Source organism: Rana temporaria, chromosome 3 (assembly GCF_905171775.1).
Source record: "Rana temporaria chromosome 3, aRanTem1.1, whole genome shotgun sequence".
Classification (NCBI taxonomy): Eukaryota; Metazoa; Chordata; class Amphibia; order Anura; family Ranidae; genus Rana; species Rana temporaria.
The window spans coordinates 493,826,373-493,840,874 of NC_053491.1; the positions used below are offsets into that span (position 1 = coordinate 493,826,373).

Sequence of the window (14,502 nt, forward strand, 5' to 3'; positions counted from 1 at the left end):
AATACAATGTCAATTAGCATAACACAATGAAAGGTCTTTCAGAAGCCATCCGAGCTTCATTTACATCACAGTAGTCCAGATGATGTACCTCAGTGGTGAATAAAATAGCCCAAAATCCAGTGGGTGCAGGCAATGCACAGAGCATAAATGGAAGGAAGGAAATTTTGGACAGCCACACTCCAATAAAAGGTAAAAAGGTGGTGCCTTTTATTCTAGTAAGAAATACTACAAAAGCAAGAAAAAAACAGCAAACAGTGGGGTAATAGAGCTAACTAGTTTCACATTGATAACCAATGCTTAGTCATAGCTATAAGCATTGGTTATCAATGTGAAACTAGTTAGCTCTATTACCCCACTGTTTGCTGTTTTTTTCTTGCTTTTGTAGTATTTTTTTACCAGAATAACAGGCACCACCTTTTACCTTTTATTGGAGTGTGGCTGTCCAAAATTTCCTTCCTCCCATTTAGACTTATTAACACCTTAACAGTCGGTGTTCCCACATGAATGAGTCACTCTTTCATTGACCTTTGGTTCAGAATCAACATCCTGTAAAAAGTTCTTCCAGACATTCTTGAATATATTGTGGATTACAGACCCATGTTAAAGCAATCCAACATATGTCCATTATTTCCTGGCTCATACTTTGTAAGAGCTTCTGGGTCCCACAGGCCCTCCCATTTACATGGTCTCCCCATTTGGCAGGAGACTAACACAGGAGGAGACCCCAGACGGTTGACTCTGAAGTTAGTCCATAGTTCCATCCTCTAATGCCGGGAATAACGCCTCCGCATTGCCATTTTGCTTACCAGGTCGGTAGCTGATGGTGAAGTTGTAAGGTTGCAGGGCGAATAATGGAATTCATTTCTGGAACAGTCACTTGCTTTGCTCTCTCAATGGCTCCCAAAATTTGTTGCTGATGCTCTTGGGAGAGATAAGGCACAACCTGGATGCAAATCCCATTTAAAGATAGCAGTTATAAATCCTGGAAAGTTACCCCACCCCCATCACTAGAAGAAATGATGAACATCCCTAATCTCCCATCCCCTTTATGAGTCCTTGTCTGCCATAACAAGTCCAAGACTTCCTCTGTCCTGACTCTGGGAGTGAGTGCCGATCTCCCCCTCTCTGCTCCTGGTGGGGGTTCTGTTCAGGTATTAAGGTCGTATCCTATGGACAAAATCCCCTTCCGGAGTCCCCCCACAACCACATATTATACTATGTAGAGCTGGCAGTCTGCTTCATCTTATTGTATTTTGTTTGTTCTCCACAATGAGTGGTTTGTAATGAGAAGTCATCATCACCGTCCGGTTCCCAAATAATAATCCCAATTTATTTTCACATATGGCTAAAAATCATCCCAACAGAGAAACTGACGTGTTTCATCCATTCATGCCTTAGTCATAAAGAAAGAGAAACACTTAGGTGTAGTAGGTAAAAGATTTATTACAGGCACAATGAGATTACAAATATTTATAAGATAGTAAGAGGTCCTAGACATATAATGATTGGTCCTCATGCTGATCTCTAATAATCCTCATCGTGTCTGGGGGAGAGAGAGCCATCCTGAAGCTGTCAGAGATCCCTGGTGATGTGGATGAGTGGGAGGTGAAGATGTGATGAGGCGGTCCGGGTTCTAGAGCCAAGCTGGAATGCACACGGCTGATGTGACATCGGGTGAAGGAGCCGTGCATGCTCTGAAATCTGTTACCGCCTACCACCTTCACGTGATGTTGCATCAGCTGTATGCATTCCAGCTTGGTTCCAGAACCCGGGCCGCCTCATCGCATCTTCACCTCCTCGCTCATCCACATCACCAGGGACTCCGACAGCTGCAGGACGGCTCTCCCTCCCCCAGACAGATGAGGATTATAGAGATCTGCATGAGGACCAATCATTATATGTCTAGGACCTCTTACTATCTTCTAAGTGTTGTAATCCCATTGTGTCTGTAATAAATATTTTACCTACTACACTTAGAGGCGCCTTTCTCTTTATTTTCTGACCCTCCAGAGCTGCTTCTTCTCTACAAAGTTCTGCCTTCAGTACCATCTCTCCACTGCTGCTAAGGACCCGATGCCCAACCTCACCAGAGCACCCTCATCTCTCCACTGCTACTAAGGAACCGGATACCCAACCTCACCAGAGCGCCCTCATCTCTCCACTGTTTCTAAGGACCGGATACCCAACCTCACCAGAGCGCCCTCATCTCTCCACTGCTACTAAGGACTGGATACCCAACCTCACCAGAGTACCCTCATCTCTCCCTCTTTCAGGTCTTAGCCATAGCTGTCTGTTAGGTTCAACAACACCCCATTAGATGCCCCCCAACCTCACACAGACATGGCGGGGTTACATATAACATGAATTAATAAGCAGTTTTACACCGCAAAAAGAAAAGGGTGTCCTATCCCTTCATGGACACCTCTGAAGGTTCTGAAACATTAGACAAGTGTTTGGATCTCACCAACCTGGATGTGTAAAGGTCGGGGGGTCCATCCCAATTATTGGAGGAACATGCCTTGTATTCTATAACATACACTACATGACAATGGGTTGTAGGTCATATATTGTCTGATTGGAGACTTTAGATGTCATCTCCTGGCTGACATTCTGTCCCTTCCACTATCTGCAGATTATCAGAGATGGAATAGTGAGGAGACAATAGAGATCCTAAAGGGGGGCTTTTCTCCTTGGCAGTCCTTGTGTAGAATATCAGATGATTGTCAGAATAGAGAACAGTGAGTTCTTCTTCATAATTCTCCCCATTTCTCCTCTTCCTCTGAAGAACGGATTACACAAGTCACACATGTGTCTGGACTGTGCTTCCGTTTAGATATAGCCCCGGAGCTGATAGGGAAACAATAGGAGGAGGGACGGCATGACAGGGAGGGACAGTTCAGGATGCAGCGTTTAGAATGGGGTTTGCATTAAGGGAGTAGGAGTGGCCCAGGGAAAGGAGGGGCTGCTGGGAGAACAGTCGGGTAGGGAGGAAGTGACGTATCGTCACTCCTCCAATTTACATCAGGAAGAAGCGTCCCACCCACCCTCTCCAGGTTGCAGGCAGAAGGGGGGCGGTGTTGGGTCTCTGGAAGAGGAGAAAAGGCAGGAAGTTTAGAAAACAGTATTACCCATAGGTGGTATGGGGCTACGGGTACCTTTCGGTCAACGAGGATTGACCAGGAAGGAGTAAACATGTAGGTCACTGCGGACAGGTGTACTGCCTCTGAGTCGGGGTCTTGCCACTGAGGCCGAAGTTAAATAGTTTTTTGTCCCAGTGTCCAATTGGAGTTGTGGTCTCTTAGACACCAGAATGTTGTGAAGTTTTGTATAAAGTTATTTAAAAAAAACGGTTATTTATGTTAATTATAAAATTTGTTAAATAAATAGGCCGTAAGGCCAATTTTACTCCACAACGTTGTCAATCGTTTTATTTGAAAAGTGGGATGTGGGGGAGGTTATGCAATGGGGTGGTCACTAACTGAGGATCGGTCCTTAACATGTCATGTGTTTCTTATCACTACATAATCTGTTTCTGGTCCTATCAGAGGAGATATTCCCCTCCCCCTGTGTATTGCCCCCTGTGGGGAGCCTCCTCTTTACCTCTATAGTTACCCACTCATAATTAAACCTCGAAATGAGAAATGAACAAAGTACATTCTTCTATAGTGGTGTACATAAAGATTGTCATTTTTAAATCACTTGTGACAATAAAATAAAACATTCAATGAGCTCAACATGCCTCTCAACAATTCCTTGGGTGTCTACTTTCCAAAAAGGGTAATTTGGGGGTTTGTACTGTCCTGTCATTTTAGCACCTCAAGAAATGAGATGGGACGTCATAAACTAAAAGCTGCTTAAATTCAGTAAATGTACCATAGTTTGTAGACACTATGGGCCAGATTCACCTAGGGCGGCGTATGTTTCAGCCGGCGTAGCGTATCGTATTTACGCTATGCTGCTGTAAGTCAGAGAGGCAAGTGATGTATTCACAAAGCACTTGCCTCCTAAGTTACGGTGGCGTAGCGTAAATGGGCCGGTGTAAGCACGCCTAATTCAAATTGTGAAGAGGTGGTTCTGCAAACCAATAAATATACAGTGAATCTCAGTTTATGAGTAACGCGGTTAACAAGCATTTTGAAAGACGAGCAACCTTTTTTTTTATTATTCTACTCGGTTTGCGAGTGTTGTGCAGAATTCAAGCTAAAGGGGTGTGCAGTACCGCCGGAGCAGAGCCGATCTGAGCTGTTCGGAAATACTCCGTTCCCAGTTTTTACAAGCCTTTCTGAGGCCTCGTACACACGACAGAGTTTCTCGGCAGAATTCGGCGAGAAACTCGGTCAGAGCCTGATTCTGCCGAGAAACTCTGTCGTGTGTACACTTTCGGCCCGATGGAGCCGCCAAGGAACTCGTCGAGAAAATAGAGAACATGTTCTCTAATTTCTCGTTGTTCTATGGGAGCTCTCAGCCCGCCGAGCTCCTCGGCGGCATCAGGCTGAACTGGCCGAGGAACTCGATGTGTTTGGCACGTCGAGTTCCTCGCCGTTGTGTTCGAGGCCTAAGAGTTTTCTGAGGTCAGCCGCGCTGTCTCCAATCATTTCCGAGGCTCTCCGATCGCCCCACCTCTGGCCACATGCGATATTGCGTGCCATTGAAGTCAATGCGTAACGAATAATTTTCGTTTCCATTGACTTCTATGGGGAAACTCGATTTGATTGCAAGAATTCCTCCTGGAATGGATTATGCTCGTACTCCAAGGTTCTACTGTACGCTTATTGAATTTATTTTGTTACCCAAGACATGTGGCTGAATATATTTTGGCCTAAATGTATGACTAAAATAGAGTTGATTGGATTTTTTATAACAAAAAGTAGAAAATATATATATTTTTAAACTTTTTGGTCTCCTTCATTTATATCGTAAAAAATAATAATCTCAGAGGTGATCAAAATACCACCAAAAGAAAGTTCTATTTTCCAAACTATTTTGCAAACCAATCAATAAACGCTTATTGCAATTTTTTACCAAAAAATATGTAGAAGAATACGTATCGCCTAAACTGAGGAAAAAAAATGTTTTATATATATTTTTGGGGGATATTTATTATAGAAAAAAGATAAAATATAGAATTTTTTAAATTGTCGCTCTATTTTTGTTTACAGCCCAAAAAATTAAAACTGCTGGAGGTGATCAAATACCACCAAAATAAATCTCTATTTGTGGGAACAAAGGACGCCAATTTTGTTTGGTAGCCACGTCGCACGACCGCACAATTGTCAGTTAAAGCGACGCATTCCAAATCGTAAAAAGTGGCCTGGTCCTTAACCAGCCAAAATGTCCGGGGCAGAAGTGGTTAATTGTGAAGTGTCCCCATGTGAATGTAGAATCCCATGTAAATGTGGAATATCCACCAATATAGAACTTGTATCTCTAATATATCCCAGAAGTCTCAGCACTAAAGGCTGTAAATGTATATCCACCCCTCCCCTACATTCTCTATAAGGGATCCTATTCCTGCCACAATCCGGTGCTCTTCATGGGAACTCCTGATTTGTGGACTTTAGGAAGGTGATGGAATATTGGGGTCACTGGGGTATCCACCATCAGAAATTCTGCTGTTTTATTTCATAAACCCCCCAGATCCTTTCCTTTATCTATCTATTTCAGAAGCCCCTGTATGAGACACTGTGTGAGGTCCTGCTTAATAACCGGGTACATAAGGGGGTGACTGAGCTGTCACAAGCGCCCCCTCTTTATACTGTGTAGACATAAGTACTACAACAGCTTCACCTTTATCATCTTCCCTAATAAGAAGATCTTTCCTCTGTATAACATTCTGTATATCCTGATATTCCGCTCTAGTGATGTTATGTTACTTTTCACTAAATGGGAATAATTCCTCATATTCATCTTATAATATAATATCATGTGTCTGGATTTGTCTCTGCAGGTTGGTATGGTGTGGTGTGACTTCCTCCGGCTGTGATGATCTCCGATCCATTCTATCATAATCGATCCCTCACCACACTGGAATTATCACGGAATAATCTGGAAGACTCTGGAATAAAACTTCTATGTGAGGGGCTCAGAGATCCTGGCTGTACTCTGCAGTGGCTGGAGTGAGAATTATCCTATAAATGACATAATATTCTGCAGGATTCCGGTATAAATCTTCTATGTGAGGGATCCAGACATGTCACCTAGATGAAAGTTATACAAAGACAGACTTCTGATTGGCCGGTTACACTGGGGATTCCATCATAGTCCTTCAGGTCACTCGCTGTTATTGGCTTTCATCCCCTCCCCCTCCATTGACTATCAGAGATCAGACCAGAAGTGACGCCTAGATGCCAATAAAATCCCCCCATTATTGTAGATATAAAATTGTCACCTCACTGAGCCTCAGAGAGAAGTCCTAGTCATTTCATCTACAGCCCAGCAGGGGACAAGGCCGATACAGTGAAAAGGTCCAGAACTGTCTGCCAGACATTGATTTATGTCAGAGATCAGAGGAATCTCTCATAAAAAATCACTTTATCTCTCATAAAAAATAAAATATTAGTTGCAGAGAGATGGAAATAATTCCTCCTGATTGTACACATGTTGGGGTACATGTACATATAACATTGTATGTGTAGTGAGGATAGAATCCAGGAGAAACTCCCAGAATGGTTCTATGGAGTCTGATCACACCAGACAAGCAGTGATTGGTCTTGTTGGGAACAGACTGACATGCCAGTGTTGGAAATCCAATCCTCATCCATCAGAACCATTAATGGTCCATTTAGCTCTGGTGGCTGTGCTGGGTCTCTGGTTGCTGTGCGGGGTCCCTGGTGGTTGTGCGGGGTCCTGCTGAACCCAGAAAGTAAAATTCAGGAATTAAAGTAAGAGAAATGTGTGATCTGCAGTGATGGGAAATGTGACATCTTGTGATTGTTCCCGTCCACATACACACGACCGTTTTTCATGACGTGAAAAATTACATTTTTTTTAATGTCATTAAAAACGATTGTGTGTGGGCTCCAGAGCATTTTTCTTGATGTGAAAAATGGGCATTAAAAATTTCGAACATGCTCTAAATTTAGCGTCGTTTTTTTCACGTCGTGAAAAAAGGTCATGTGTAGGATTTAACAACGTGAATAAAACGCGCATGCTCAGAAGCAAGTTATGAGACGGGAGCACTCGTTCTTGTAAAACTAGCGTTTGTAATGAAGATAGCACATTTGTCACACTGTAACAGACTGAAAAGCGCAAATTGGTCTCTCACCAAACTTTTACTAACACAAAATCAGCAAAAGCAGCCCAAAGGGTGGTGCCATCTGAATGGAACTTCCCCTTTATAGTGCCGTTGTACGCGTTGTACGTCACCGCGCTTTGCTCCAGCATTTTTTTCAAGATCGTGTGTGTGCGTAAGGCAGGCTTGACAAGAATCACATCAAGAAAAACTTAATTTTTTCTAGGACAAGAAAAACGGCCATGTGTATGCGGCATTAGTGTTTCCTTCTATCTCTGGGTGTCCTCCATCCTCACCCATGTAGAATCTTCCATCACCTGTCCCCTTCTCATGTCTTCTCCTCTCTCTGAGGGAATCTTTCTCTTTGTAATCTCATCCATGGGATTTGGGGTTCCCCTTATAGTAGAACAGTGACCAGGCTCTGTTCATATGGAATGACCCTCCATATTCCTAACAAGCAGGAAATAGGATGGGATAGAAACCCTTAGGACTCACTCACACGTGTGATGATGATGAAGAAGGAAGCAATGCTCAGTAACACTTCTATGACATTTATGATGTGTCTTCATTGTGTTTATGAAGCTCTGAAAACACTATAAGAATGCTGGATAAATGTCTGGTGGAGGGGTTGCTCTTCTAGTGGGAGGAGCCTAAAGGGTAAGTGATGCAGATGAAATGATCTCCTCTGACATGTGGATTTTTAGGATATATTACAATAAATATAAAAAAAGAAAACCAGCCGGTGCAGTGTTATATTCTGCTGCCTATCTTAGAATGCTGCGGAAGTCACGTGACGGGCAACTGCGCATGCGCAATGCGCTCCAACGGCAAATGTGATGCGTTCCAGGGGATTCACGACACTACCCTTCAGTGAACCATCACAATTTGTCACGGAAGTGACGTATTACCATACACAAAGCGGGGGGGGGGGGGAGAGAGAGAGAGACCCATTCACAGCGAGAGAGAAATACAGATATAGAGATAGTGAGATACATTCAGAGCGAGAGAGAGATCGTGTACATATATTATAGATAATGGAAGTAATGCACATAGGGGAGGTAATCCCCTCCCTGACCCCCGGTTCTCTCTCAGTATCTGTATATCTGTATTCCTCTCTCGCTCTGAATGTATCTACGTATCTCTATATGTCTATTTCTCTGTCGCTCTGAATGGGTCTCTCTCTCTGTCCCCCCGCTCCGTGTATGGTAATACGTCACTTCCGTGACAAATTGTGATGGGTTCACTGAAGGGTAGTGTCGTAATTCCCCTGGAATAGCTGGGATACTCGGGTCATTAATAGTTTATTAATAATAACATGTTTAGCGCCTGTGTACTTTATGGTACCGGTGCTAGTTAAATTTAAGGGTAGATCAGAGTGTAGTTAAACTCTGATCCAGATTGCTAATTGCAAAACAAGGTCTCTGTCTCAGCTTGGCTGTGCTGTGGGCCCATTCAGCTGTACTGGGGTGTTCTTCCAGCCCCAGTGCTGCAGGTTGCAGCAGTTGGGTCAAGGTTTGGGTGCTCTTTCCCGGCAGCCAATCAGGAGGGTTTGACCTCGCTGTGCATGCTGGGGAGGGGTATTTATGAGGCAGATGCCATTGGTTCTGGGTCTTCTTCGTCCAGTGTGGCACCCACCTTTAGGGTGGCCACATCACGGCGCCCCGGCGTTATGGCCTACCTGGCCGGGGCGTGTGTGCCACGCGGTGTTCCTGGTTCCGGGGCCATGCTGGCCCGGAGCATCTGAACAGCAACGGAGACCCAGTGAGTGACTGGGTTCCCACCTTTAAGGATCCCAAGCTGTACTGCTATTCGATGGGGAGTCAGTCTGAGGAGCGCCATTGAGAGGCTGACGGTTGAAAAGGGCCTGGACAAACCACTGGGGATCAAGGAAGCCGGACCCTGAGGGATTGATCACCTGTCAGTCGGTACCTGGGCGACAAGTTGAAGGAGATCCAGACATAACTCAATTAAGGAGGGATACCTCCAAGAATTTAATCCAGAAAGGGGCCTGTGGACCTTTCTGAGGCTCACCGAGGAGGGTCTGTGGCAGAGACTTTTCCTGTAATTGTCCGAGTGATACTCTGGCTGCCAGGTCAGTGAGAGAGGCCTGTCCGGGTACACTAAACCCACTCTGGCATGAGTGGCACAGAGAAGTGTTACGTTTGGGAGCAGGACTGTTTCCTTATCAACAAGCCTGAATCTGCTGTCTCTCTTCTTATTCAGCTTTACTTTCCTCATACAAGTTTATTGTTTTTACCCGGCTGGGTAATAAAGAGGACAGCAAAGAGCACCTGTCGTGGACATTCCTTTACTTCTACTAAATGCAATATGCATCACTCACCCCTAGGAATTCGGAGGAGCCATGAGGTAATGTGCTGCCCAAACATCCAGCAGCTCCCTGAGGGTAATGCTACACATGTAATATATCCTCACATAGAATCACAATATATCAATGTAAGAATGCACAGAGCGGCCGGCGACCCTCCTCTCCTTCATAACAGTATAGTAGCGACTCTCCTAGTGTATCTGATAGGCGTGATGACGTCTCCACCTTACACGTCACGTCCTAGGTGGGGCTTCATCATGTATATTTGGCTGTTGAAAGCGATTTTTGAAGACGCAGGTTGGATTCTGCCAGCATTTAATTTGCTTTACTGAGGATGGAAATTGCATCTTCAGGTGTGCTAGCAGAAGCAAGTCCATCATCTACATAGAAATGTCTCAATACAAAGTGTTTGGCCTCTTGTCCATAGCACTCTGCATTTTCCTGGGCAGCCTTTTGCATGCAGTATATAGCAACAGCAGGAGAGGGGCTATTGCCAAATACGTGCACTTTCATTCTGTCCTCGACAATTTCTTTGTCTGTCATTGTCTTTGTACCAGAGAAAACGTAGAAAGTCCTGTGGTCTTCTCTGCAATAAAACATTTGTTGCACATCTGCTGTGAAAGCAACGGGCTCTTTTCTGAAGCGCATGAGGACACCTAGCAAAGTATTGTTTAGGTCAGGGCCACTCAACAGTACGTCATTTAAAGAGATTCCTTTATACTCTGCGCTGGAATCAAAAACGATTCTAATTTGGTTAGGTTTGTGTGGATGGTAAACACCAAACATTGGTACATACCAGTGTTCCCTGTCTGTCTCAAGTGGTCCTGCAACTTCAGCGTGATCATTGTCTAGTATCCCTTTAATGAATTCAATGAAATCTCTTTTCACTTCTGGCTTTCTCTGCAGTCCAGGCCATTTCATGTGGCCCTCGCACCTCTCCTGAAGCTGCAGGAGAGCTCCACTCCTCCTCTGGTCCTCCTCCAGACCCTTACTTTTTGCTTTTAACTACTTGCCGACCAGCCGCCGCAGTTATACGGTGGCAGGTCGGCTCCCCTGCGCGAGAGCACGTAGCTCCACGTATCCGTACCCTATGTAAGAGGTTCGGAGAACATTGGAACTTTGTAGAAAAAGGCCGTGACAAATATAGCGTTGCTAGACATTTCAAAGAGTTCCATCAGTCTTCTTTGGGGCTTCGTGTTTGGGTTATAGAAGCCATTTCCAAACACCTCCCCCAAGCAGAATGTTATAAGAGGTTATGTGAAAGAGAAAATGATTGGATCTATACCCTAGATAGCCTCTCCCCAGGGGGCTTGAATGAGGGATCGAAATGAACATTTTACTTTAAGAATTCCATCATCTTCCTCATTTCATTTATAGCTTGGTCGACATTTTTCTGATCTTATCACTAAGTCCAGTGCGCAATATGGCCCAGATTCACAAAGCACTTACGCCGACGTATAACAAGTTACGCCGACGTAAGTGCAAATGTGCGTCATCGTATCTCTGCAAGACCCACAAACAGATATGCGCCTAAACCAGGCTACACCCCGCCGACGTATCTTGCTTATGCCGGCGTAGAGTGGGCGTACATTTAGGCTGGGAGCATGGTGCCGCTCCCATTGATTAGCCATTCAAACATGCAAATGAGGGAAATACGGCGATTCACGAACCTGCGTGCACCCGACGCAGGCTACGAGAGGTGCACGTAAGTTGTACGTCTGGCGTAAAGTTAAGCCCTATAAATGAGGTGCAACCCAGCAGCAGACATGCAAAGGTCTGCACCAGGGAACACAAGCCGGCATATTTTACGTTGGACGTGTGTCTGGCTAGGCGTAGGTTACGTTAATGGCATACGCAGGGATCCGGCATATCTTAGGCAGTTGTTCTGACATGGTTGTGAGCATGTGCAGCGGGATGCGTCCACATCACGGCGCCTGCGCAGTTAGTTAAACATACTAGTCTGGTGCTCAGCCCATTATTTGCATGGGTCACGCCTCATTTGCATGGGTTTGCATGGGTCAAGCCACTTCCACCTACGCCGGCCTGCGCCTTCTAAACCTACGCCACGCCGACGCAGCGTTGGGAGCACTGGCTTCCTGAATTCCATGCTTACCTCTCTGCGCTGCGTCGGCATGGTGTACGGCGTTTGCGTTACGGCGGTGTAATGTGCGCCTAACTCTCTGTGAATCTGGGCCTATTTGTTTGCTCTGGTTCGTGAGCATATACTATAATTATGGTTGTGCTCCTTTATCTTTGTATACCCCCATGCACACGCATTAGTTCACGCTTGTATGTGAGTGTATACACTATACACATACAGTATGTATGCCACAAGCCCCGAGTGGGTGCGTTAGTACTTCATTGGCCAGTGTGTGTGTGTATATATATATATATATATATATATATATGGGTCTGCGCATTTCAATTTATGTTGGCGGGCACAAACTTACATATGGCATTACTCTACAGCCTCTTAATGTATGTATAATATCATGAGAGGATTAGGTCGATTTTCATCTTACAATTTGTATCACTAGGTTTGTATGCCCCCCCTTTTTTTTTTTAGTCCATTGATCTTATTAATTTTTCTGCTCTATCTAACAAATCCAGGGACGACATACGATCGCACTGTGTGCCATATACTGTATGTGTATTTATATGTTTTTATATATATATATTTTTTTTGTTTATATATATTTATATACATTTGTATTTCTATGATGATCATTATAATAATTTTTAAATTTAGCTTGAGCTATGCTTTCAGTCAGGTCCAGCTATTTCGTTGAGGTTTGTATATTATTTTCCATTCTATATCGCAGAGCCAATAGGATAGCATCCTGTTCTCTATATTTAGCCTGGTCAAAGATGGCCCCTATAGAGCCTGATAAAGAAGCATGCATGCTTTGAACGCGTGCACCTCACCGCTGACCTAGTACTCGGAAGTGACGCCATTTACGGCTGTGCTCCACGGAACGCCATCCTCCTTCTCCATTCATTGAGAGTGTGTGGTTCCCCCACCGCTGCTGATAGAGGCAAGGAGCCACTGGGATTCCACCATTCAACATCACAGGCAGAAACAGCATCAACCGTACCCGGGGACAAAGCGGATGAAAAACCTTACAGATAAGCCCTATACCTTAAGCTCCTTTGTGAGTGTTATTCTTATGCCTTTGTGTTTTTTAATAAATATCTCAATTACTACGCTTAGAAGGCGCCGCTTCTTTCTTTTCTACAATTTTTCAGATCCATCTTCGATCTGCAAGCCGGTAGCCATCTCTGTGCTAGTTTAGTGTTTTTTTTATATATGGACATTTTTTAATGGACCAATGGACTAATATATACAGTTCCCCCTGAATTTCCTATTCACTCCCCTTCCATTTCAAATAGTTCTTACAACTATATCCGGAGTGCACTCAATTAACCCTTGGTTTTGCAGTACCGCATTTAGCCTGAGGTGCAGGGGCGCCAGAGCAGAGCCGATCTGAGCTGTTCAGAAATACTCGGAAATACTCTGTTCCCGGGTGTTTATGAACCTTCCCGAGGGTTTCTGAGGTCAGCCGAACTGTCTCCAATCATTTCTGAGGCTCTCCGGTGCTCCCCACCTCTGGCCACATGCGGTATTGCATGCCATTGAAGTCAATGCAGAACAATTTGTTTTTGTTTCCATTGGCTCCTATAGGGAAACTCGCTTTGATTATGAGAATTCTCCTGGAACGGATTATGCTCGTAATCCAAGGTTCCACTGTACGCTTATTACATTTTTTTTGTTACCAAAGACATGTGGCTGAATACATTTCGGCCTAAATGTATGACAAAAAAATTATTTATAACAAAGAGAACATTATATATTTATGGTCGTTACCCTCTGACCGAGAGAGATGTGGATCACATAAACACGCGACAAGACTTACAACATAGATAGACCTGAAGTGTGCCTTGGTGGTCTGGTCAGTATGCCAAGAAAAGGGGGCATACCCAAGCTAAGTAATGGGTAGTTAATTGAAGAAGGATATGCTGAGAAGTGCCCTGAAAAAGGGAAGGGCGGGAGGGTGTCGAATGCGATTGAATGCGCAGACTCACGGACATGAGGTGAGCTGGAAAGAGTCGGCCCAGTGACAGGTAGTACCGCACACTGAACCGACAAAGAGCATGTGTGAGTGGGCTGCTTAAATACCCTCCGGGCTCCTCCCATAAACTCAGGCCACCATACTGGCCTTCTTATATATATATATATATATATATATATATATATATATATATATATATTTTTACTTTTCAGTCTCTTTTCGTTAATATCACAAATAATTATAATCTCAGAGGTGATCAAATACCCCCAAAAGAAAGTTCTATTTGTTTGAAAAAGACACAAATTTCTAGGGATGCACCAATATATTGGAGACCGATACATATCGGTCGAAAATAGCTGTTTTGGGTAAATGCCGAAACAACTAAAAAATTGCCAATGATGACTAATGGTGCAAACGGATCGTCATTGATCCGTACAGATCAATGACGTCGGATCGGCACACACGTGATCAGTGGTGTGCCGCGGGATTGCAGAGCGGTAAAACACACACTGAAATTGTCTCTGCTCTGCTTGCACACAGTCCCGCCTCTTCCTAACCCCACGCTGTGATAGACAGAATGTGGGTCTAATGCTAAGATGTGTTCTGTCTATCACAGTGTGGGGTTAGGAGCAGGCGGGACTGTGTGTGATCAGCTTGGAGACAGTTTCAGCATATGGGCAGTGAGTTGCTTTCTTTTCTAGCAGAACATATGTGCACTGTGCAGCCATCCGTCCTCCCCCCCCACACCTCCCTCGGCTGGCTCTATCTTCAGCACTCTGGCTCTATCTTTGGCTGCCTAGTCTGGCTCCTGTCCCTGCCGTGAATGCACTCCTGTTTTTGGAGGTGACAGGGTTATTAAAGAGAACATGTCACCT

The 14,502-nt window shown here is 44.5% G+C and overlaps 1 protein-coding gene across 1 annotated transcript in view; it reads left to right on the forward strand.

Annotated features, from left to right (window-relative positions):
- Window positions 1-5,982: 5,982 nt before the first annotated feature.
- The window catches only part of LOC120930826 (NACHT, LRR and PYD domains-containing protein 14-like), a 30,177-nt gene continuing 21,657 nt past the window's right edge, over window positions 5,983-14,502 (forward strand). Inside the window, exon 1 of the mRNA XM_040342006.1 lies at window positions 5,983-6,116. Coding sequence (XP_040197940.1) covers window positions 5,983-6,116 — 134 coding nt within the window. The remainder of the gene's footprint in view (window positions 6,117-14,502) is intronic.